Source organism: Geotrypetes seraphini, chromosome 3, assembly GCF_902459505.1.
Source record: "Geotrypetes seraphini chromosome 3, aGeoSer1.1, whole genome shotgun sequence".
Lineage (NCBI taxonomy): Eukaryota > Metazoa > Chordata > Amphibia > Gymnophiona > Dermophiidae > Geotrypetes > Geotrypetes seraphini.
Window position 1 is genome coordinate 388,027,760 of NC_047086.1, and position 25,474 is coordinate 388,053,233.

Genomic DNA, 25,474 nt, shown 5'->3' on the forward strand with positions numbered 1-25,474 from the left:
CAGCTGCCCTCTCCTGCCTCCCCTGCCTTTTGACAGGCGAAAAACCTCAATTACCTGTTGTGGAAGATTATTCCAGCGGTCAACCACCCTTTCGGTGAAGAAATATTTTCTGGTGTCGCCATGAAATTTCCCACCCCTGATTTTCAACGGATGCCCTCTTGTTGCCGTGGGTCCTTTAAGGAAAAAGAGATCCTCTTCCACCTCGATACGGCCCGTGACATATTTGAACATCTCGATCGTGTCTCCCCTTTCTCTGCATTCCTCGAGTGAGTACAGCCGCAACTTACCCAGTCGTTCCTCATATGGGAGACATGGCATGGTAAGACATAGGATGAAACACATCAGCGTTTGAGACACGAGCCCTTTTGTCGGAAGGTCTGGGGAATTAAGATTGGTGCATTCTCATAGAGGGTCAGGGGAAGAGGTGAGTTTTATTGCCTTCCTGAAGTTTAGTAGACCTTCTAACGACCTTGGGTGGGTAGGTAGTTTGTTCCAGAGGCATGGTAGACAGTGCAAGTAAGATCTTTTTCAGGCATTTTCAAGGCGGAGGGTGCGTCACCAAGGGCATGGGTAATCGCTTTTCTTCTTGTGATCGAAGAGGTTGGTTCGTGGCATAGGGCAGAAGTTTGGAGGCCATATAGGCTGGTGTCATGTCATGAAACAGTTTGTAAGGTGTGTCCTGAGGACTGGATTAAGAACCGATGTTTATGTCTTACGTGCAGGAAAAAAAATTAGGATAATTTTGCTGCATTTGAAGAAAGCAGTTTTAAGTGTACATTGCACACAGATGAATAAATGTTTTTGATGTGGCAAATTGCAAAATAAATAAAATGCCGTGCAAAACTGGAGGCGGATTAAGGACACCGGTAGCACACACAAACTTCCGCTTGGCATATTCTTCTGTGTTAATGTTTAAATTGAGGTTCGTGCAGAACATTAATAACTGCAACATAAGAACATAAGAATAGCCTTACTGGGTCAGACCAATGGTCCATCAAGCCCAGTAGCCCATTCTCACAGTGGCCAATCCAAGTCACTAGTCCCTGGCCAACACCCAAGGGGTTGCAACATTCCATGCTACCGATCCAGGGCAAGCAGTGGCTTCCCCCATGTCTTTCTCAAAAACAGACTATGGACTTTTCCTCCAGAAACTTGCCCAAACCTTTCTTAAAACCAGCTACGCTATCCGTTCCTTGTAACTCCCCGGTCAGCTATTCTCCATTGAAGGTGGTGAATGCATTTGGGCTGCTGATTTCTCATTAGTTACAGATACTTGTAGAATTAACTTAATTGGATTCTATTACCTGGGTGAAGTTTCTACAAAGACCAAAATAAATAGATGATTTCTTATCTAGAAAAAGTCTAGACGTGTCCACCTTTACACCGCACTCAGGTTGAGCTGCTTGCGGTTTTGTCACCAATCCAGTTATGCAGTTTCACAATTTCCTGTTCCTTTGGGCGGCTGTGCTTGTAGAAGGACTTTTGTGTAGCATCAGATGAGTAATTCACAGGACGTTAATCTGTTCCTTTCATTTTCTACCCCAGAACAATAAAAAGGTAAACATTGTTTTATATTTCACCGAAGCCCTAGAGCAAAATTGCATAAGTAAATATCTGATGATGACTCTAAAGTTGTTGAGTAAAGGAAGGGGGGTGGGGATAAGGGGGAAGTTTACTGCAATTTTTTGTTAACCAAAAAAAGATGCACCTAATGGGCTGACAAAAAAATTATGGCTACAGGATTTTGGTCCAAAAATACTTTGTGATAGAATTTTATATACATAGACCAGGGGTGCCCAAATGGTCGATCGTGATCAACCAGTAGATCGCAAAGGCAACGCAAGTCGATCATGTTGCCTTTGCGATCTTGTTCTTCCTGCCTCCCCGAGCCAGGCCTGGCGCGTACAAGCGCCAGACCCACAAGCCTTCACCTCCGACGTCAATTCTTGTATGCTTGTATGCTTGTATGTGCCAGGCCTGGCTTGGGGAAGCAGGGAAAAATCGGCGTGGTGGCTTGGCAGGGGGGGAGCAGGGAGAGAGAAAGAATTGGGGAAGTGGAGAAATTGCACGATGGCTTGGGTGGGCAGGGGGAGAGAGAAAACGTTACTGTTACTATGAAAGAAAGACAGAAATAAAGAGGGGGGCAGGGGGAGAGAGAAAGAAAAACAGGCAGGCAGGGGGAAAGAGAAAGACAGAAATAAAGAGGGGGGCAGGGGGAGAGAGAAAGAAAGAGAGACAGAAAGAAAAGGGGAGGGGGCAGAAAGAGAGAAATATTGAATTTACAGAAGAAAGAAGTGCAACTAGAGGCTCATGAAATCAGCAGGCAAAAAGGTAGGAAAAATGATTTTATATTTAATTTAGTGATCAAAATTTTTTAGAATTTATATCTGCTGTCTATATTTTGCATTATGGCCCTTTTTTACTAAACCGCGATAGTGGTTTTTATTACAGGGAGCCTGTGAGCGTCGGGAGCTGCGAGGGGCATTCAGCGCAGCTCCCTGCACTAAAAAACACTATCGCGGTTTAGTAAAAGGGGAGGGGGTATATTTGTCTTTTTTTGTATAGTTGTTACTGAGGTGACATTGCATATTTTAAAGTCATCTGTCTTGACCTCTGAAAAAAAAAACCCGAATACAAATGATAATTAACATTTTCTCTGCGTGCAGTGTGCTTTGTGTTTTTTAAAATTTTATTGTTGGTAGATCATTTTGACTTGGTTATTTTAAAAGTAGCTCGCAAGCCAAAAAAGTGTGGGCACCCCTGACTTAGACTATTCTCTTAAACCCAGAATTCTCATCTCTGATCCTCCAAAACTTCAAACGGATCTGGTTTTCAGCTTAACCCAGCTATTCAAATTACTTACACTGTGGACCAAGTTTTAAAAAAGACGCTTAAAGCTAGGTGCCTAATTTACGCTGGGTTTTACTCAGCTGTGGAAGCGGTTTCTACCGCGGCCCAGAGTGCCAAATGTTGCAACGCTGTTCCAACACCAATAGAATTCTTATGAGCGCCGGAATATTTAGCGCTCCAGGCTACGGTAGAAACCTCTATCATGGCTTTGTAAAATAAGCCTTTCATTTTTTAATTAGCTTAATTGGTATAAATTTTATTTTTTATTTACTTCTTTTTTTTTTTTAGTATTTATATACTACTTATAGTCCAAGTGGTATACATTTTGATAATCAAGCATTTTTCCCTGCCTGTCCTGGTGGGCTCACAATCTATCTAATGTACCTGGGGCAATGGGGGGATTAAATGACTTGCTCAGGGTCACAAGGAGCAGCATGGATTTGAACCCACAACCTCAAGATGCTGAGGCTATAGCTTTAACCGGTTCATAGACAACCCCGTGAAAGACAAAGGCGCGCGCCGACAACTGAGCGCAAGACAGGGGCGTGCGCCGAAGAAAATTACAGTTTTTAGGGGCTCCGATGGGGGGTTTTGTTGGGGAGCCCCCCCCAGTTTACTTAATAGAGATCGCGCCGGCGTTGTGGGGGGTCTGGGGGGTTGTAACCCTCCACATTTTCTGTAAACTTAACTTTTTCCCTAAAAACAGGGAAAAAGTGAAGTTTTCAGTAAAATGTGGGGGGTTACAACCCCCCAAACCCCCCACAACGCCCCCCCAATGCGCGCGATCTCTATTAAGTAAAGTGGGGGGGTTCCCCCCCAAGCCTCCCCCATTGGAGCCCTAAAATCAGTAATTTTCTGCGACGTGCGCCTCCGCGCTGCGCTCAATTGTCTGCGCGCGCCTTTGTCCCGGCGTGCTTTTGACCTGACACCGCTTTAACCACTGCACCATTCTAGAAATCATAATGTGGTAAACGTGAGCCAAGTATAGAATAATCAAGCCATTGTGACATCACTGATGGAAAGTTCAAGGAATCACTAATGAAGTTGGCTCTTAGGCATTGGTGGATTATGACATCACCATATCAGTTCTGATTACCAGACAGAAACTTTTCACACTGTTCAATTTTCTATGCCATTCTCCCATGGGAACTCAGAATGTTTTACATGAATTTATTCAGGTACTGAAGCATTTTTCCCCGTCTGTCCCTGTGGGCTCACATTCTATCTAATGTACCTGGTGCAATGGGGGGGAATTAAGTGACTTGCCCAGGGTCACAAGGAGCAGTGTGGGATTTGAACCCACAACCTCAGGTTGCCGAGGCTGTAGCTATAACCATTATACCACACACTCCCCTAGTTAGATTCCTAAATCAGAAGCCATCTAGTACAGTGGTCTCAAACTCGCGGCCCGCCAGGTACTATTTTGAGGCCCTCTGTATGTTTATCATAATCACAAAAGTAAAATAAAACAGTTTATTGATCATATGTCTCTTTAGCTATAAATTACAATATTATTATTATTATTAAGGCTTAGCCAAAAGGAAAGATTTATAAAGTATAAAGAGTTTTACCTCATGCAAAATTGTCATTTCATTAATAAGACATTAACTATTTTTTCTGAGGCCCTCCAAGTACCTACAAATCCAAAATGTGGCCCTGCAAAGGGTTTGAGTTGGAGACCACTGATCTAGTCTGAGGCACCTACCAGAAAATAAACATGTCATAAGAGCATAATATTGTACAAATACGATATAAAAATCCTGGGTCCCACTTTCTTCCTATTTCACATGATCATATTAAATATTTAAACAATTACGAAGTATTTTGAAATTACATAAGGGGGGGTTCCTTTTTTTACCGGACACTGTGTAAACACAACTTAGATCTCAAGCTATTTGGAACAAGGGGTGCAACTGTGGTCCTGCTCAGTTCCCGAAAGCAGAATGCAGCTCAGTTGGGTTTTCAGGATTTTCTCAGTGAACATGCATGAGATCTGTTTGCATGAACTGTCTCCATTTTATGGCTGTCCCATGACATCACTAGGGACATGATTGTGTAACAGCTGTTGCCAAGAAATGAGGATTAAACTTCTTGCTATTTTCACACTTCCAGTAAACTGATTACCTGAAAAATACTGCTTGCTGCGCATAGATGACTTTAAGAATGATCTCTTGCTGGCTTGTTTTCTGCTTGGGTTTTGCTGTGCCAGGTTTTCACTTCCAAACTTTCTCTTTTCTTCACACCAGCTATTTCGTAGGCATGAAAAATGGGATTATGATGTCATAATTTCCGGCTGTCGATTTGCACACGTTTTGACCGTTTCCTTTTGCCCACAGCAAATCGGACGGCTCAGATCCTTCTGTTGAAAGATGCCAGGTGTTCATGCTTTACTGGGATTTCTTTGTCCAAAGATTCTGACCCTGTGTTATGCTTCTGGGGCAATGTGTGTAAGGCCCCTGGAAGTATGCAGAGGAACATCTGGTATTTCCTGCCATTAATTCCATAAGAAGGTCTTATTATACACAGAACCATTTGAAGACTTGTGAAAGGAAGATGTGATGAGGAAAAATAACCCAACAGATGTCTTAATTTTTTTATTAACCACATTGAGCAAAGGGAATTTTTACAGTGGGAAAGTGGTAACATTTAGCATAGAAAGAGGAGATCTTTTCCTATGGGAAGGTTGCATATCTCAGATGTTACAGTTTTCATGTTCTTAATCCAAACCTTCAGGTTTCTGAGAGCTCCTAGATGCTTGTGGCTTTAAAATAATCATTGTAAGCTCAGGAGTTTAATGCTTTCAGCATACCACAGGAGAAGAGAACATAAGAACAGCCTTACTGGGTCAGACCAATGGTCCATCCCAGTATCCCGTCTCCATGGAGGCCAATCCAAGTCACTAGTACCTGGTGAAAAAAACAAATAGTAGTAGCATTCCATGCCTCCGATCCAGGGCAAGCAGTGGCTTCTCCCATGTCGGTCTCAACAGCAGACTTTTCCTCTACGAACTTGTCTAAACCTTTATTAAAACTAGCTTTGAATTTTATTTTATTTTATTTTTTTGGCGTTTTGACACTGGAGTGCTGGGGAGGATAAAGGGTGGGATTGGGATGGGGGAGATGGTTTTTGAATTGTCTTGTTGAGTTCTTTAGTCTCCGTGCAACAACCCCGCAGATGACTCTCTTATCTTTAGTTTTGAACAAGTTTTGTATATGTCTTTGTTAAAATAAAATAAAAATTTTGAAATGGCAAAACCCCCCCAAAAACTAGCAACATTAGCCGCTCTTACCACATCCTCTGGCAACGCGTTCCAGAGCTTAATTATTCTCTGAGTGAAAAAAATATTTCCTCCTATTGGTTTTACAAGTATTACGCTGTAACTTTATCGAGTGACCCCCTAGTTTTTGTAAATCTTGATGCAGTAAAAAAATCGATCCACTTGTACCCGTTCTACACCACTCAAGATTTTGTAGACTTCAATCATATCTCCCCTCAGCCATCTCTTTTCCAAGCTGAAGAGCCCTAACCATCTTAGTCTTTCCTCATACGAGAGGAGTTCCATCCACTTTATCATCTTGGTCGCTCTTCTTCGAACCTTTTCCAGTGCCACTATATCTTTTTTTGAGATGAGACCAGAACTGAATGCAATATTCGAGATGAGGTCGCACCATTGAGCAATATAGAGGCATTATAACATTCTTAGTCCTGTTTACCATGTTAATTGACAGGTCTGCCTCATACCCGCCTCAGACTCTACTTGGCGAGATTTTGGTGGGATATAAGATTACATGTAACGTGTATTAATCAGTGTCTAACCTCCAACAAAAGCTTCACTGCTGTACACCATTCATAGAAACTCAACAGAGCATCCTAATGAAAACCATTCAGAATGGCTTAATTTCACTGCTTTTCCTTAGTCACTGTAACCCATAGGTTCCCAACCTTATTTGAATCAAAGCCCACTTTTCAGTGAATGATTCGATAGTGCCCCCTTTGAGTAAACTATGTTGTGCATACTTTATATTGAAATAAAGGGCAAATTTTTAAAATTATTTTATTAGAAGATATTGATGTATTGCTTATAGTGTGATTAAAAAAATGAATATAATATTATTAGTGAGAGAGCTGAGCTTGATGTGATGAAACTGCCATCCAACATCTGTTCCTTCCTCTCTCTCTCTCCCCTTCAGTGTCTGCTTCCCTCTCTTTCCCCTCCTCACTTCCCTTCAGCGTCTGTTATCTTTCCCTCCTCTCTCTCCACTTCCCTTCAGCGCCACTCAACCTCTTCCCCTCAATGGGCCACCTTCCTCCCTTCCCCTCACCTCCGCGGGCGTTCTTCATAGTTTTCACTTTCTGAGGTGTCCAGACATGGCAATGTTCTCACCAAGTCCCACACGACTGCCCTAAAGCTTCTCCTCTGACGCACTGCCTGTTTCCGCCTGGGCGGCTTGCGTCAGAGGAGAAGCTTTGGGGCAGTCGCGTGGGACTTGGTGAGAACATTGCCGTGGTGGTCAAAAGTTGAAGAATCAAAACAAAGATGACAGTGCTGCCATCAGTGGCCACTGGATTCACCAATTGCTCAAGGGGGCGGCGGCTGGTCCTCAACGCCCCTTCAATATGACTTGGACACAAAATGCCCCCTTAGACTTCTCAGTGCCCACCGGTGGGCGGTAGCACCACCATTGGGAACCACTGCTATAACCGATCAACCCAATGAAGTCTCCAGCTCTCATGCTTTGCCATTCTTGAACTTTGGTCCACCAGTATGGACTCCTCCAACAATCATGGTTGCCCAGTGGTCCCAGTTACAAACTTTATATTTTCATTCACCACCATGGTTCATCAGCTTAATAAGTGAACGAACCCTGGAGAAATATGTTTATCTTGCTTTCTCATGCCCTGCTGAGAATAGAATCAGTCAGTCTGAACAATGTTCTTTTAACATTTCACTCAACAGTCGATAGGTAAGGAATGGAATGGACTAGGTAAATAAAAATAGTAGTTAATGCACTTTGATTAGTTTGTTGTTCCAGAGGAAATAAAATTAGCTGAGCATTTGTTTTTGCCAAATTGGCAGCTGTAGAAGAAAAGCTCCTTTTGACCTCTACAAAGGCAATCTCTGTTTTTTATTTCTTCCTTGAACAACTGAACCCTACTGTGCCCTTGAACGTCCATAATAGTACTGGATCACTCTTATCATGTAGCTCAGCAAAAGTTGAGCAATTTGATGGTGCTGGGCTAGCTCAGAACATGAAATTGGAATCCTTTGAAGAGGCTGAATGTTGTACAAACGATGAACGGTATAGTGTCTAGAAAGGTAGGTTCCCCGTTTTAAATTAAAATTTAGGTGTACTGGATAGTGTTATGGAGGGGTAGAAAATTGCATTTTTGAAGTTCCAACAAAGTGGTGCACAAGTGCATGAGATCTGGAGATTAACGCATTTTTCAAAATATCAATTTGTCTTTTCTTAGCTCTGCTCCCTTTTTGAGGTCATTAAGGTGCCTCGTTACTTTTAGATGGTGTGATAGTGGCTTTGTCGCCCACAGTTCACTAACTCGATTACCTCTTGTATTTACCTCTGTATCCATTGTCTCAGGGAGTTTGACAGTAAGATCTTTGACACACACTGCTTCAGCAACATAGCAGTACCTAAGAGGATCTTGCGAATTGGCGAAAAGCACCTGTCCTGGCAGAACTGGCATGGATGAGCCTTATGGAACGCCAGCGAAGGTTTTCCGCTAAATCTTTCCTTAGTTCAATTTCTGCCATGGGTTTATTTGTAGGATTGGATGAACGATGTCTCTTGTAACTCCTCAGTTTTTCATAAATAATATCGATTTGATGATCTTACAAGTCTTATTAGCAGCAGCATCTTTTTCTTGCTCAACGGCATCAGAAGAGCAGATATAGGATGCCAAAGGTAGGCGCTTTTCACTTTGGACTTAATTCACCTTAAACTATAATGATGCCTAAAGACAGAAGATGCTTGGTAAATAAAGGGAATGCATATTCTGCTTTTATAAATAACACCGCTTAGGGACCACGTGTCTGAGGAAAAATAAACCACCTTTTTTTCCATGGTTATAGTCTCTTGCTCCGAATTAATACTTTGAGCTTCATTATCTTTGTAACCTTCCTTATTATTTTCCCAGTATGGAGTCACTTTCCTGATGTCCCCTAGGGCTGCCAAAACAAAATAAACATGCTCTATGTTGCAACTCAGTTAAGAAGACTGAAACGCTCACGCTTCAGTTACCACACTTCCTCATTTCTATACTCAAAAGCCCTAAAGTTTAGGAATCAATGGGGGAGAAGGAGAGAGACATGGAAAAATGTTGTTTTTGAAGACAAACAATGTGCTAAGTAAAAGGAAAGTAAACAGAAAACTGCCTAAGAATGGGGCTTAACATAAGTAAGGGCATCGCATGGACAATCTGAATTTCAGAACCATGCAGAAATGTTTGGAGCATAAGGTTGAAGCTGTCACGTGTATTTCAGTAAATCTATCCTGTTTGTCTCTTAATGTTTTTAAATAAAATTTTAAAAAAATGAAAAAACAGTGAGATAACTAGTGTTCTTGAAAGCATTGAATATGTGGAAATAAGGGTTAACAAACAAGTTATAAGGTGATAACCTTTTCATTGGACTAACTCAATACATCTGTGACCAGCTTCTAAGAATTATGCTGTCTTCCTCGGGTCAGAATGCTAGGAATGATTAAGAAGGGGATCACAAACAGATTGGAGAAAGTTATCATGCCACTGTACCAGGTCATGGTATGCCCTCACCTGGAATACTGCATCCAGCGTTGCTCACTGTACATGAAAAAGGACACGGTACTACTCGAAAGGGTCCAGAGAAGAGCGACTGAAATGGTTAAGGGGCTGGAGAAGTTGCCGTACAGCAAGAGATTAGAGAAACTGGGCCTCTTCTCCCTTGAAAAGAGGAGACTGAGAGGGGACATGATCGAAACATTCAGGATATTGAAGGGAATTGACTTCGTAGAGAAAGAGAGATTGTTCACCCTCTCCGAGGTGAAGAGAACGAGAGGACACTCTCTAAAGTTAAAAGGGGATAGATTCCGTACAAACGTAAGGAAGTTCTTCTTCACCCAGAGAGTGGTAGAAAACTGGAACGCTCTTTCGGAGGCTGTTATAGGGAAAAACACCCTCCAGGGATTCAAGACAAAGTTAGACAAGTTCCTGCTAAACCGGAACGTACACAGGTAGGGCTGATCTTTGACCTAGGGGCCGCTGCGGGAGCGAACTGCTGGGCACGATGGACCATTGGTCTGACCCAGCAGCAGCAATTTTTATGTTCTTAAAGAAACAAGCAACACAGTACAGAACTTCATGAGGTTGCCTGCATATGTTTAAAAGTTGCAAGTTGCATTGCAAATATAGCTTTGTAAAAAGTCTGGGTAGATTTTAATAGAAGAGAGACAGAGTGTAGCATTCTACTTTTTGGGCGAGGGGGACTCTGTGTGGTAATTGATGAGAAAACCAGTAAAATTAATAAGTCTTTTTCTATCCCAAAGTAAAGTAAGAAATATTGAACATGATAGAAGAAAAAACATACGTCCAGTAAGCATAGTTGCTCACCTGTAGCAGGTGTTCTCTGAGGACAGCAGGCATATAGTCTTACATGTGGGTGAAATCATCTATGAGACCCCAGCATGGACAGTTAAAAAATGTCACTGTACTGTCACTTTAAGACAATTAAAAAATGTCACTGTACTGTCACTTTAAGACCGCCCATATCACGCGCATGTATAGTACCTTCCTGCCTGGCATTGCCTCGTGGGACAATCAGTTCAGTAACAAAGCTAATAAACCAACTAGGGGAGATGGGAAGGTTGTGAGAATATATGCCTGCTGTCCTCAGAGAATACGTGCTACAGGTGAGTAACTGTGCTTTCTCTAAGGTCAAGCAGGCATTATGTTCTAATATGTGGGACTCCCAAGCTGCCAGGATCATGCCTCTGAGAAGAGGGTTATTGAACAACTTCCATGAGCCTTGAGAAACCAAAAGGGGTGGAGGGAAGTTGGCATCTAAATGGAGAATACATTTTGTAGAACTGCTTGGCTGAACCGACTATCTCGCCTGGAATGATTCTCCAAACAATAGTGGGATGTGAAGGTATGAATTGAGGACCAGGTGGCTTTTTTTACAGATGTCCTCTATGGGAATGGAGCATAATGTGACAAACCCAGCACCAGCACTAGTTTTGCTCCTAATAGGATCCGGTGCAGAAGAGCTGATCAGATTGATTCTGGCAGTCAACTTGAGGCTGACCTCCCTTGCCCCTTTGATAAGAGTAGTAGTGATCCGGAGCAGAGGCAGGCAGACTGGCAACAGCAGCCTCCAGTCTATAATGTAGCTAGAAAAGCCACAGAGAAACTAGCTGCACCTAGAAAACCCAGGCAGGGAAGGCTGCTTTGGAACCAAAGCCCATCCCCCTCTACAGGCTGAAGGGGATTGGCTCTGAGCTGTTTAAAAGCAGGCTGAGACAAGCAGGAGGGGGAGGAGCGAGTGACCAGGGTGAGTCACTCCCACAGCCCAAGGCAGGTGAGGAGCCGAGGAGCCAAGCAGCAGAGCCAACAGTTCCAGATTGGCCCATGCAGGAGGTGGAAGAAATCCTCCCCACCTCAAACTTCCAGATTCCGGATTGTGTGGAAAGCATGGAGGTACAAGTTGCTGGTCCTATGTTAGAGAGCCAGACAGAATGTATGGACATTGAATGAAGGAAGCCTAGGCAGTTGCCTAGGACCAACTGAAAAGTCCTGAAGGTACCCCTGGTTAGAGGGGACACGCCAGAATCCCGGTGTTTGTCACACGATAGCTCTGCGCTGAGGAGTGTTTGTGACAATGGATGAGCTACTTAAGTTGCCTTTGCTCAAACTTTTGCTCAAACTTTATGTGCAGTGACATGGCCTTCAAGCGTCAGCCCTGCCTGAGCATTTCAAAAAGAGATACAGTCCACCAGCTACATGGAGATGGTTCTCTTGGTGACACGAGCTCAAAGTCTGTTAGGATCGAATGAGAGGAACAGCTGAGTGGAAGTTCTTTAAGGTTTGGTCCAATCTAAATAATAAGCAAGAGCATGTTTACAGTCCTGCTTCACCTAGGTGAGAATGTGGTCTTGGAAAGAAGATAGAGAGAACTATAAACTGGTTTAGATGAGATTCTGTGATGACCTTTGGGAGGAACTTCAGATGCATGCGAAGAACCACTCTGTCATGATAGAATGTTGCATAGGGTGGATCTGGTATGAGCAGTTGAAGTTCACAGACCCGGCATGCAGAGATAAGGGATATGAGTGGTTTGAGAGAGGAAGTTGAGAATGGTTAAAATGGAGGCTTCATCAGACGTCTAAAATTTTGTTTTTAATTACCTATTTGGACGTCAGGACATCCATCCTTAGGATGCCTAACTTTGTTCATCATTTTCGACCACAAAACATCCAAGTTCAAAACGTCCAAATGTAGACCATTTGAGCGGCAATTGGGAATTCAGGAAGTTACGAACTATAAACCACTGGCATCCATTCCACTATTTACTAAAATAGTGGAAAGATGGGTTACAATTAAAATGACAGATTATCTGAACCAGTTTGATTTATTACACCCAATTCAATCAGGGTTTAGAGTAGGTTACGGTACGGAGACCCTGCTCTGTTCTTTAGTGGCTAAAGGCAGATCCATATTGTGTCAGGGTCAGAATGCCATACTTATACAATTTGACCTTTCAAGTATTACAAGTATTTCAAAATTGGGATGCACAGGGCAAAGTTTTGAATTGATTAGATGTGTTCTTATCCCAGCGATAATGGGGGGTGGCCTAAGGGATCTGGCCAATCGGAATCTTAGGCCACTCCCAGTGCATCCCAGAATGCACTGGGAGATGGGCCTAAGATTCTGGTTGACTCAGGTGCCTAAGGCCCCTCCTACAGGAGGGGCCTTAAGCGCCTGGCCAGTCAGGGCCTTAGGCCTCTCCCTGTTGCATCCCAAGATACACCGGGAAAGGGCAGGCCCGCCATTCCAGCAAAGGAGCTATCTGGCCAGGGTGGGGTTAGGGGGGGGTCCGGGTGGGGGGATTCCAGAATTGACATCGGGGGGAGGGAAGGCTTGTGCAGTCATTGCATTCACCTGGCCTGTTGCTGTGGCGGCGGTGGCTTGGAGAAATCTGCGGCGGCGGCTTGGGGGGGGCAGGGAGAGAGAAAGACAGAAAGAAAGGGGACAGGGAGAGAGAAAGAAAGAAAGGGAGCAGGGAGAGAGAAAGACAGAAAGAAAGAGAAAGAAATGAACAGATGCACAGTCAGAAGGAAGTGCAACCAGAGACTCACCAGACAACAAAGGTAGGAAAAATGATTTTATTTTCAATGTAGGGCTCCTCTTATTAAGCTGCGATAGTATTTTTAGCGTGCGCAGAATTTTAGCGCACGTTAAACCCACGCTACCCGGCTAGAACTAATGCCAGCTCAATGCTGGCGTTAGCGTCTAGCGCGCAGGGCAATTTAGTGTGCTAAAACCACTAGCACAGCTTTGTAAAAGGAGCCCTTAATGATCAAAATGTGTCAGTTTTGAGAATTTATATCTGCTGTCTATATTTTGCACTATATTTGTCTATTTTTCTATAGTTCTTACTGAGGTGTCGTTGCATATTTTAAAGTCATCTGTCTTGACATCTTTGAAAACCCCCCAATATAAATGATGATTAACATTTTCTCCGCATACAGTGTGGTTTTTTTTTGTTTTTTTAATTTTATGGTTACCATTATGAATTAATAAGAGATTGTGTGTACATGAAAAATGAATGGAAGAAATTGGGGACGGGGCTAGGGCGGGATTGGGGGGCGGGACTGAAAATTAGTAGATATCCCGTTTTGAGGGAAAAAAATAAATGGCCACGTTATGTATGGCACATGTTCCGTATCTCAAAAACTAGAGCCCATAGGAGAAAACTGGTGCAATTTTTGGAATCAGCAAATCAAATATACCCAGAAACAGGTCTAACATTTGAGGCACCAAAATGAGTGTTGGCCAATGTAATTCATTGAGCATGGAGCATCAAGTTAATCTGGTTAGTAAAAAAAATAATTTTTTCTTTTAAGAAAATTACAGGTAGTTTAGAAATATTTTGATAATTCAGTTTTTGCACTTGTGGTTCAATCACTTATTCTTTCCCAGATAAACTACTGTAATATTGTTTATTTAGGATGTGCTAAAGGATTGTTGAAAAGATTACAAACTGTGCAGAATACTGCGGTGAGAGTAATTTTTTCCATCTCTAAATATGTTATGTTAATCAGGTTTTCTATTCCGCCTTTACCTATTCAGTTCAAGGTCGGATTACATTTTACACCATATTTTATTCAATTACATTGGTTGCCAGTAAATGCAAGGATTTATTTGAAGCTCTGTATTATGATTTGTAATATTCTATATGGCCAGGTGCCATATTATTTAGTGGAATTGATTTCATTACTAACAGGATATATTGTTCAGAAGCAATTCTATCGTCAATTTCCCTCACCAAAGACAATTAGATCATTTGTTCAATGGAAGGCATCCTTCTTTTTTCGGGCTCCTTTCATTTGGAATGATCTCCCTATTTTAATAAGATTAGTAGGTCAATATGCTATTTTTAGAAAACTTTTAAAAACATTCTTATTTACAGAATCTGTCCCATATGGTATCCATCGTGAATCGATTTTTCATTTATAAGGAGATAAAGACGAATCTTTTACCACAAAGAACTGGAACACTAACCTTAAAAGTAGCTTGAGAAAGGGCTTTTGGCAGTCGCACAGATGAGAAAGAGTTAAATGTTAGAAACACTTGAAGAACAGGTTTATTCAGATGGTTGTTCCTCGTTCCAGCATTGCGGTACCACCTGTGCATGTTTTCAATTTCGCTGTTTTTGTAGGATCTGATTTATGTTAACGATCGCCTTGACATGGTAGCCTTGGAAAAAAAGTTTTTTTTCATAAATATTTCCCAGTGGTAAGATGAAAGTGATAACAGAAATGCTTGACTGGAGGTCTGAATTTAGTGAAACACTTGGCTAAAATCAGGGCAGGGGGAGCTAGGCTTCTCTGTATCGTGTTACCAGCGCCAAGAAGCCCCATTCATTTTTTTTCTCATTTAGTATGCTAATTGCATTCTCTCACATAAACAAAGGCATACGCACAGTGAAATGTGTTTTTAATCTGATGTTTCAGGGCTTTCAGTTTGCATCGCACAAAGATACATTTTTTTTGTAGGTTTGTTAAATTAACAGAAAGCCCAAATAGGAAAATTCTATAATGAACTGAGAGTTTATATATAATTCTACCGATATCGAATCTTGCTCTGACACTCCAGCTTACCCTGGATGCCAGAATTCAAATCGCTTTTGTCTCAAGTTTTACTGCCTTTATTTTCAATGAAAACCGTAATGCACGTCCTGAAAGTGCTGAGCCATGTCTACATGGAATATAAGAAAGAGGCGATAAGAAGAATGAAATCTCATTACCAGCGACATAAAATTTTATAGCAAGGTGAACTTTGTAAGCTATATATGAGTTATGTGGGTAAATTGACCTGTGTGAAGATGACCCTCCTTTGTGGGAATAATTCTGTAAAATATATGTGTTTATTATGCACATACATGATTATAAAATGGCATATACATATACACTTCTCCCTCCGTATTCGCTGTGATAGGGGATTAACAGACCCGTGAATACAGAAAAACCGCGAATAACTTTTTCATATGTTATTCGCGGTTTTCTAACCATCGTGAATAAGGTGAAACCATGAATAACATGGTGGGAGATTTGGCCTGTTCCTGAAGGAGAGGCAAAACACGGTGAAGAAAATGCTGGGAATCAGCAATTTTCTCTGTAAATGTTTGGAATCAGCGATTTCTCTATGCAAGATGATGTAATGGGGGGGGGGAGAAGCCAGCAAGCTAAAAAACGTGAATAATCGAAACCGCGAGTATGGAGGGAGAAGTATATGTGAACTCCAAAATGACACAATCCAAACACAATATTGATCCACAATGGTGACACTTTATACACAGAGGAAAAAACCTCATAACCCCCCAGTGTCTAACCATTGAAAAACACCAATTTCAGTGTTTAAGGGTATTGTTATGGGTCGGAAGACCTGTAGTGAAAATAAAGTGGTCAAATCTTTTTTCTTGGGGGTTTTTTTGTTTTTGGGGGTTTTTTTTGGTTTTTTTAACCACCGCTTAAACCAGGGGTGCCCACACTTTATGGGCTTGCGAGCTATTTTTTAAATGACCATGTCAAAAATGATTTACCAACAATAAAATTTTAAAAAAACACAAAACACACTACGCAGAGAAAATGTTAATTATCATTTATATTCCACTGGTTTTCAAAGAGGTCAAGGCAGATGACTTTATGCAATGTCACTTCAGGAACAACTATACAAAAATAGACAAATATACCCCCTCCCTTTTTACTAAACTGCGATAATGGTTTTTAGTGCAGGGAGCTGCCCTGTGCTTCTCTCGATGATCATAGGCTCCCTGCGCTAAAAAAACGCTATTGTGGTTTAGTAAAAGAGGGCCATATTGCAAAATATAGGTAGCAAATATAAATTCTCAAAATGGATACATTTTGATCACTAAATTGAAAATAAAATCATTTCTCCTACCTTTGTCCGCTGATTTCATGAGTCTCTGGTTGCACTTTATTCTTCTGACTGTGCATCCAATATTTCTTCCCTTCTTTCAGCCTGTTGTATGCTTCCAGGCCTCATTCCCTCCGCCAACTTTTTCTTCCTCTCTCCCTGCCCCCTTCCCCTTTCTTTCTGTCTTTCTGTCTCCTTGCTCCCCTTTCTTTCTGTCTTTCTCTCTCCATGCCCCCTTTCTTTCTGTCTTCCTGTCCCCCCTTTCTTTCTTTCTTTTTTCCTTCTTTCTTTCTGTCTTCCTGCCTGCTCCCAAGCCACTGCTGCTGCCATCGGGGAACAGGCCTCCCTACCACCGCTGCCCCAAGCTCTCCCTGCTTCCCCACACAGAAACGGCGGGCCAACCAGATTTCCTCTCCCCGATGTCATTTCTGAAGTCAGAGAGGAAGTTTTGGTCTAGCCAGGCAGCGATTGGCCGGCCCGGAACTTCCTCTCCGATGTCAGAATAGACGTCGGGTGAGGGAAGTTGGTCAGCTTGGCGCTTCTGAGTCGGGAAGCAAGTAGAACGCGAAGGCAACGATATCGACTCGTGTTGCCTTTGCGATCTACCGGTCGATCACGATCGACCTTTTGGGCACTCCTGGTATAAACCATAATTCCTGTACAGTCCCACTCTATTCCTGGACAAGTAGATTGTAAACCTATCCTCGCCAGACAGGCTTATAGGGAGATATAAATATTCAGAATCTTCAGCTTCTCCCCCTCTCATCTCAGCATCTCCTCCCAGAAAATCAGTTTAGTAGGAAAGCAGACAGCAACATCTGAAAGAAAAGAACAAAAGGAGGGGAATGGGGAAACTCCCCGGCACATTAGTCTATTCTTCTCAGAACATCAACATTAAACGATCATGAATAATTGCAAAGAGGTACCTGAACAAAACAGTGCTAGTAGGAGAAATAGCCTGCACCTACAAAAGGGGGCACTAGAACTACAAACTCCATGGAAAGTATAAAATACATTCAGGTGGTAATCTTCAAAGGGCTGGTCAAGGCAGACGATTGGTGAATCAGCAGGTTCCACGGCGGGTTCCAGGAATAGAGTGTGGATTTAAAAGAAATAAGATTAGCATAGGTAAGAACCTAATCTTTCGTTCTTGTACAATCCCATTTTATTCCAGGAACCAGTGGGACGTAAAAGAGCAGTCCCAAAAACCAGGGTGGGGCTGATGAGTCAGCCACCAAAACGGGGGAACCAGAAGCAGAATCCTGCTTGGTCGCCACATCAATCTGGTAAAACCTGGTGAAGGTATGCAAAGAGGACCTGGTAGCTGCCCTACAAATCAAGGAGATCACCGATGACTTATAGGAAAAATGGTAATCATTTCAATTATACAAAGGAAAAGAAAAAAAACAACTCAAAGAAATACCAAACGGCCCCCATCAATGGAGAAATTGCTTCCAAAAACTTTAAAGAAATCAATTTAAGGAAAAAGAATTTAGGATATTTCTTCCTAACATTATTTATCAGCATTGCATTTGCTTAAATATTCATTTGTCAAGATATTTTATTCTCAGCCTCTTTCAAGAACTGTTCTAATTGCAGTGGATCCCCAAAAATATAGTTATTATTTTGAAAATTAATTAAAACATTTACAAGGAAATAAAAAAGTAGCACTCAGAGCAACCACTCTAGGCTTCAAAGCCAAAAAGGCCTTCCGTCTTAATTGTGTTGCTCTGGCTACATCCGGAAATATCATTACCTTAGCTCCACAGAAATTCTCGTCTTTCTTTTTAAAGTTTAACTTCATTAATACAAGTTATGAAAAGGGTAGATCTTGTCTGTATCTTATCTTGAGAATCCTCTAAGAAAGCAGTCAGATCTAATTATGAAGATACTAGACGATCAACTCCATGATCAACTGGGAGCTTTTTCTTTATCAGGAGTATAATATCATTTCAAGGAAGTCATAATAGCAGCATTTTCCATACCTAGAATCTCTTTGAGGTATTTACTCAATAGGATCTCAGGTGAAAGTAAATATGTAATAGGAAAATTAATAAATCTTAGGTTTCTAGCTCTATCTGCATTCTCAAGCATTTCCATTTTAAAATGTATATTACAAGAGTCTTTTATTGCTGAGGCTGAAACAGTCTGTAGAGCTGAGACCTAAGATTCAACCATACTGCATCGTTTATCCAATAAAGTAACATTTGAATTCACATTAACAAATTTGTCGACCACTTCTTGTGAAAACACCTTATTCTTAATTGATCTTAATATCCCTTCTAACCTTTGATTATGGTAATAACCCACAAATCTTTAAGAGTAACATCTTGCTTTTCTTCAGATACTGGCTCACTCAGTAGAGGATCTAACAAAGACACCATTTGAGGCATTTAAGTAAAAGTTAATTTTGTTACACTTTGTGAGTCCTAAGATCCAATTTCTGATAGAGAGCCTTCTAATAAGGTCTTCTTATCGCAAGGTCTAAAAGGAAGAGGGAAGGAAGATGCTCCGGAGGGGACAGTGAGATCTCTGTTGGTGAAGAACCTTGATTTTGACTAAAGTTCAAATTACCTTCTGGTGCAAAGTGACGGTCCATGGAGCCAGCTGGGACAGGGGTGGGTACTTTGGTCTTGGCCTTGTGTTTTCCTGTTATCAATCTACTTAAATAAAGAATATCTTTACCCCACCTTGCTTCCTGGAGCTCCAAGGGGCTCCCAAGGGGTAGGGTGTGCCCCTCAGGGCACGCCTCTCTGACCATACGCTGCAGCCATGCGCCTCTGGCCATGTGCCACAGGAGTGTGGGTCTTTTGTAGGGAACCGTGAGGCCCCTGTGATGTCACTGGGGGGCGACCTTAGTTTTGCCTGGTAGCGTCGAAAACTCGGAGCAAGCTCAACAAATGCCAAGATAGCTGGAAATGCAGGCTCAGAGGTCCCCACTCAAGTAAGCTGCGAGGAAACAACTTCTAGCCAAGGGGTTTAATGTTGATATTAGATGGGGACAAGATAAGCGGTACGGAGTGCGTTGGGATAAACAGATGGGAAGCTAAACTCAAGGCAAGTTGTTTATATTAAACAAGATATAAGGAACTGATTTAGTTAGTGTGTGTGGAAAGCTAGTCCTGATGCAGAAGAGTGTATAGTCAATCACCCTATATATTAAAGGCTTGGGTGAAGAGCTAGGCTTTCACCTGCTTCCTGAAGTAGAGCTAGTTTGGAGTTAGACTTAGTCCATTTGGGAGTAAATTCCAGAGCATGGAGGCTACTTCTGAGAAGACTCGCTGGCAAGTATCACATCATACAATTTCAAGTTTCAAGTTTATTAGGTTGCTTGTTAAATCGCTTAATCAGAATTCTAAGCGATGTACAATAAAATATACATATAAGGAAACAACAACAATACATACAATTTCAATTATAACGTAAACAAAGGGTAAGAGGGAAAGAAATACATTTTTTTATAGTAAAGAAAGAACTTACAGGGAAAACACATAAGGAGATTAAAAAATGGGTAAAAAATAATTAACTAGAGTAACACTGTGTAATAAAATTTAATTAAAACTATATATAACTACAGGGAAAAAAAAAAGTAATCGAATCATAAATATGCTTTTGAAAGCACAATTCACTTCAGAACTGACATTTAAAAAAAAAAAAAAATTCCCAGAGACAACCGAAGTTATTTTATTTTATTTATTTTGACCCCCAAAAAACACATTCTTTAAGAAGAACTGGATGCTGCTACAGCTGCTCTCTTAGGTTTGGGTGTTGTTCCCTCACGGAATCCATTCCTGAATCTGCGGTAGACAACTTTCAGGTGCCTCATGCGGCCAGTACCCGTGGTATTGCGCCTTTTGGCTTTAGCACTCCAATTATACTTTCTTTTGCGCTTGGCTGGATATCCACATTTACCACAGGTAGACTTCTGGAGATGGTAAGCCTTGGATCCACACCGACGGCACAAAGTGTGCGTCTTGTTGCGGCGTTTACCGAAAGACGAGGTTCCCTTCGTCATCTTCTTCCAGCGGCCGATACACTAGATGAGGGTACAAATATTGATGCTCCTTGAAAAGACCTCAGAGGTCTCAATGGTCCTAACTTGTCCTTTTAAGTATTCTGGTCCATTCTGTCTGATGACCTTGAAAATCAAACATAGAGATTTAAATTTAACTCTGTAAGGTATTGGTAGCCAGTATAGTTTGTTTAAGAAGGGTGTGATGTGGTCACACCTCTTGCAGCCTTCTATCAATCGTACTACAGCATTCTGAATTATTTGCCACTGATACAAACTCTAAGAACTTAAGAATAGCCTTACTAGGTCAGACCAATGGTCCATCAAGCCCAGTAGCCCGTTCTCACGGAGGCCAATCCAGGTCACTAGTACCTGGCCAAAACCCAAGGAGTAGCAACATTACATGCTACTGACCCAGGGTATGGACTTTTCTTCCAGGAAATTGGCACAAACCTTTCTTAAAACCTCGGTTTCCAAGGCGACAATTTTGCGAATGTTTTGCTCGACTTGCAAAACACTCGCAAACCGGTGCACTCGTAAACCGAGGTACCACTGTACTTGTGACTCAGCCCGTCCATGCAAGCTACCTTGGGCGAGGAAGATCCAGAAACAGGAATAAAAAAGAATAGGGTGGAATCAAAATTAGAAATCGTGATATAAAACTCTGATTTTGTTGGCAAGGGGAAAAGGTTATTTGGTACTAAATATTGTGGTGTAATAGTCCAGAAGCTTGTGATGAAATGCAGCCATCCCCTGATATAAACTAAACTAAACCTTAAGTTTATATACCGCATCCTCTCCATAATTATAGAGCTTGGCACGGTTTACAAGAGCTTAATATAGGAAGGAATAACATAATGGGTTTGGAGGTTGAGAACAGGGGGGAGGAGAGCATTACATTTTTGTGAAAAGTCTAGTTTTCAGGTGCTTACGGAATAGTTGTAAGGAGCCCTGATTGGGGCAGTAAGATTATTCCAAAGCCCTGTGATTTTGAAGAAGAGAGATTTTCCCAATTTTCCCACATAGAGGATACCTTTTAGTGAGGGGAAGGATAGTTTAAGTTTTTGGTAAGGCCTGGTGGTGTCAGGACTCGGGGAGTTCCAAGATAGTGGAATTAGGGGAGGGAGGATGCTGTGTAGGATATAACTGATCCAACAAACCAGAAATAACCCAGAGTACACCATTTTGGATTGTGAACCCTGATTTAAATTTTTCTGAGGCTCACCTCCATTTATTTATTATTTTTTTTTTGAAGGGGGATCTCAGTTACCTCCTGTCTTGTTTTTCTTCCAGCTAATTCAGAATAAGTGTTAGTATTCTGGTTCCTTCATTTGCAGCTACTTGAGGAATTTTCCCTATATTATAACAGACCCACTCTCTCACTGTTGATAGTCTGGAAAGACTAAAAAGATTAGGGCTCTTCAACTGAGGGGACATGATTGAAGTCTACAAAATCCTGACTGGAGTAGAACGGGTACAAGTGGATCGATTTTTCATTTCGTCAAAAATTACAAAGACTAGGGGACATTTGATGAAGTTACAGGAAAATATTTTTAAAACCAATAGGAGGAAATATTTTTTCACTCAGAGAATAGTTAAGCTCTGGAACGCGTTGCCAGAGGATGAGGTAAGAACGGATTGCATACCTGGTTTTAAGAAAGGTTTTGACAAGTTCCTGGAGGAAAAGTCCATAGTCTGTTATTGAGAAAGACATGAGGGAAGCTACTGCTTGCCCTGTATCAGTAGCATGGAATATTGCTACTCCTTGGGTTTTGGCCAAGTACTAGTGACCTGGATTGGCTACCATGAGAATGTACTACAGGGCTTGATAGACCGTTGGTCTGACCCAGTAAGGCTATTCTTATGTTCTTATTAGCATCAGCCCTGAGGACATAAGTCATGCACCTTTATCATGGGCTCTCAATTCAGGCACTAGTTGCAACCCCTAATGACAAACATAAGCCTTCCCACCAGGGGCAATGAATACTGCCTCCAGCCAGCTGTGACTGCAAGTGACCCAATCCAAGAATTGAGTTGGGAGCCTTCGTAGCAGATACTCTTTCACCATTGAGCCACTGGGCTGTCCTGCTCCTCAAACTGTCTGTCCGAAACCTCTGTGTCATACACACTCCAATAGTGACTTGGTGAAAGGCAGACAAAACACTTGGAGGGGCATAATCGAAAGGAACGTCTAAGTCCGTTTTCGTCTAAGTCGCAAGTCGTCCAAAGTAAACAGCTTAAGACACATTTTCGAAAAATACGTCCACATTTTTTTTTCATTTCAAAAATTGCCTAAGTATACGTCCTGTCGATCTGATCGTCCAAGTCGTTAAATCGTCCATCTTTATACCACATTTCCGTCCAACTTTTCGTCCAAGTCCAAAACGCCTAGAACAAGCCCTGTTGGACGTGGGAGGGGTCTGCAAAGTGATGGACTGAACACCCAGACATGCCACCTAAATAGTGGGGTACCTTACAGGGCACTGCTGTGAATTTCTCAAAAAGGATGCCATGTCTTCTCCTCACTATAGCTCCCTTATAGGTCATGCTGATCCCCCCAAACCACCTCCAGAATCCCCTAGACCAGGGGTGTCCAATGTCGGTCCTCGAGGGCCGCAATCCAGTCTGGTTTTCAGGATTTCCCCAATGAATATGCATGAGATCTATTAGCATACAATGAAAGCAGTGCATGCAAATAGACCTCATGTATATTCATTGGGGAAATCCTGAAAATCCGACTGGACTGCAGCCCTCGAGGACCAACATTGGACACCCCTGCCCTAGACTCACTTATCTACCACCCCAATAGCCCTTATGGCTGCAGGAGCCACTTATATGCAAGTAAAAAAGGGTTTTGGGGGTGTATAAGGGAGTGCACATGTTTAAGTATCAATGCAGTAATTACAGGGGCTTATGGGTATGGGTCCTCCTCTCCATGGGTCCCTAACCCACCCCCAAGACGGCTTAAGATGTCTCTGTGCAGCACGACTAGGCTTTCCTATGCCAGGCGGCCAGGTCATGATGTTCTGGAGGCACAACTTTCAAGTTGTGATTAATATTTTTATGGGGGTGGGGTCGGTGATCACTGGGGTAGTGTGTGGGGTCTGTATTATGTGTTTGCAGTGCTTATCTGGTGACTTTAGGTGGGTTTTTGTGACTTAGACCATGTTTTAAATGGTCTAAGTCACAACGTCCAAGTTCCATCAATCCTGTGCTGTATAACTTTCAGTTATACATGCAGTACGACTAAGTCCACGTCCCGCCCAAATCCCGCCCTCAACACTCTTCCTGAAACGCCCCGTTTAACTATGGTCATTCAGTGGCACTATGAAGGCCTGGTTCATTTAGAAATATGTCCAAAACTCGGTTTTATTATCGGCACTTGGACGTATTTTGACAATGTTTGTCCAAGTGCCGACTTAGGCCGGTTTTTGGACGTTTTCCTCTTTCGATTATAAGCCCCATAGTAATGTAAATGAATGCTCAGTATAGGGAAACATGGCATCAAGGAATGTGTGGCAGTTGATGTTCCTTGTTAATTGTATCTTGGGGACTTGCCAGAAGACAAAAAATATTACTATATTCTGTTGAAACAATGAATGGTTCATTGTGATGCAAGAAGTCGCGGTTCATGGTACAGTAGGTAGGCAGCCAGAACAAAGACTAAGCTATCAAAAAAGGTCGCAAGAATAAATGTGTTATATACCACTGTAATGCTCCCTCGCTTGTCTCCCATCCCCTTTCTCCCTCACTCTCCTGGTCCCCCATCCACTTGTTTATTCTTGTTACTGTCCATCCACTCACTAGCTTACTCCCTTACCTCTCCCCCCCCCAATCCTCAAACAAGCTCTCATGCACCCTTACCCTTCTGGCTGCAGCATAAAGAGGAGACTGTCAGCAAGTTATCCCCTAAGGCCACATCTTTACCCCTCTGCTTTCAGGTCGGATTGTCATGCTTTGAAAACCACGATGCACCGCGTTTGGGATGGACACAGAGCAGCCACTGGTGCCTCCATTACTAGAGCTTCAGCTCCCAGTCTCCCATGGCAATACCACACACAAAAAAGAGAATTCCACAAGAAGGGTTATTGTTATTATACCACCTGTATCACGCCGATTAAGCCAAGCAAAAAAAAAAAAAAAATTTAATTCCTCAACAGAGCCCTGCCACAAAAGAAAAACATTGTTGATGAATCTTTTCTGAAACAAAATCCTAGAAGAAAATGGAGCGTTGGTCAAAAAGCTCTTCTCAAAATTACTAACGTAGAAGATGCAGCGCCTAAGTGTTGTCACTACATCTAGGTTGATTTGTTCTAGACCAGTGGTCTCCAACTCAAACCCTTTGCAGGGCCACATTTTGGATTTGTAGGTACTTGGAGGGCCTCAGAAAAAATAGTTAATGTTTTATTAAAGAAATAACAATTTTGCATGAGGTAAAACTCTCTTTATAGTTTGTAAATCTTTCCTTTTGGCTAAGTCTTAATAATAATATTATAATTTATAGCTAAAGAGACATATGATCAAGAAACTGTTTTATTTTACTTTTGTGATTACGATACACATACCGAGGGCCTCAAAATAGTACCTGGCGGGCCGCATGTGTCCCCCCCCCCCCCCCGGGCCGCATGTTTGAGACCACTGTTCTAGACAGAGAATTGACTGATCTGAGGAAACTGCCCTATTTAGAGATTTTGTTTAAAGTCATTAGCTTATTCGTTAGAGGTGGGGTTGGACAGCCGATTGCATTGATGATTCTCAAGATGGGGATCTTGAATAACTGTTCATTATACGAGATCAAGGGCTCCTTTTATCAAGCCGCGCTAGCGGGGTTAACGCGCACGACTTTTCATCACGCGGTAACCCCCGCGCTGGCCAAAAACTACCGCTTGCCCAAGAGGAGGCGGTAGCGGCGTGCGCGTCCCGCGGTTTAGCGCGCGCTATTACGCACGTTAAACCGCTAGCGCG

General features: G+C 42.2%; 2 protein-coding genes across 3 annotated transcripts in view; one reads left to right on the forward strand and one right to left on the reverse strand.

Annotated features, from left to right (window-relative positions):
• THADA (THADA armadillo repeat containing) overlaps window positions 1-25,474 on the forward strand; it is a 538,115-nt gene that overhangs the window by 464,898 nt on the left and 47,743 nt on the right. The window lies entirely within an intron of this gene.
• Window positions 20,166-20,549, reverse strand: LOC117357077 (60S ribosomal protein L37). Its single transcript, XM_033937272.1, has one exon. The coding sequence runs from the start codon at window positions 20,510-20,512 to the stop codon at window positions 20,219-20,221; it is 294 nt and encodes a 97-aa protein (XP_033793163.1). The 5' UTR covers window positions 20,513-20,549; the 3' UTR covers window positions 20,166-20,218.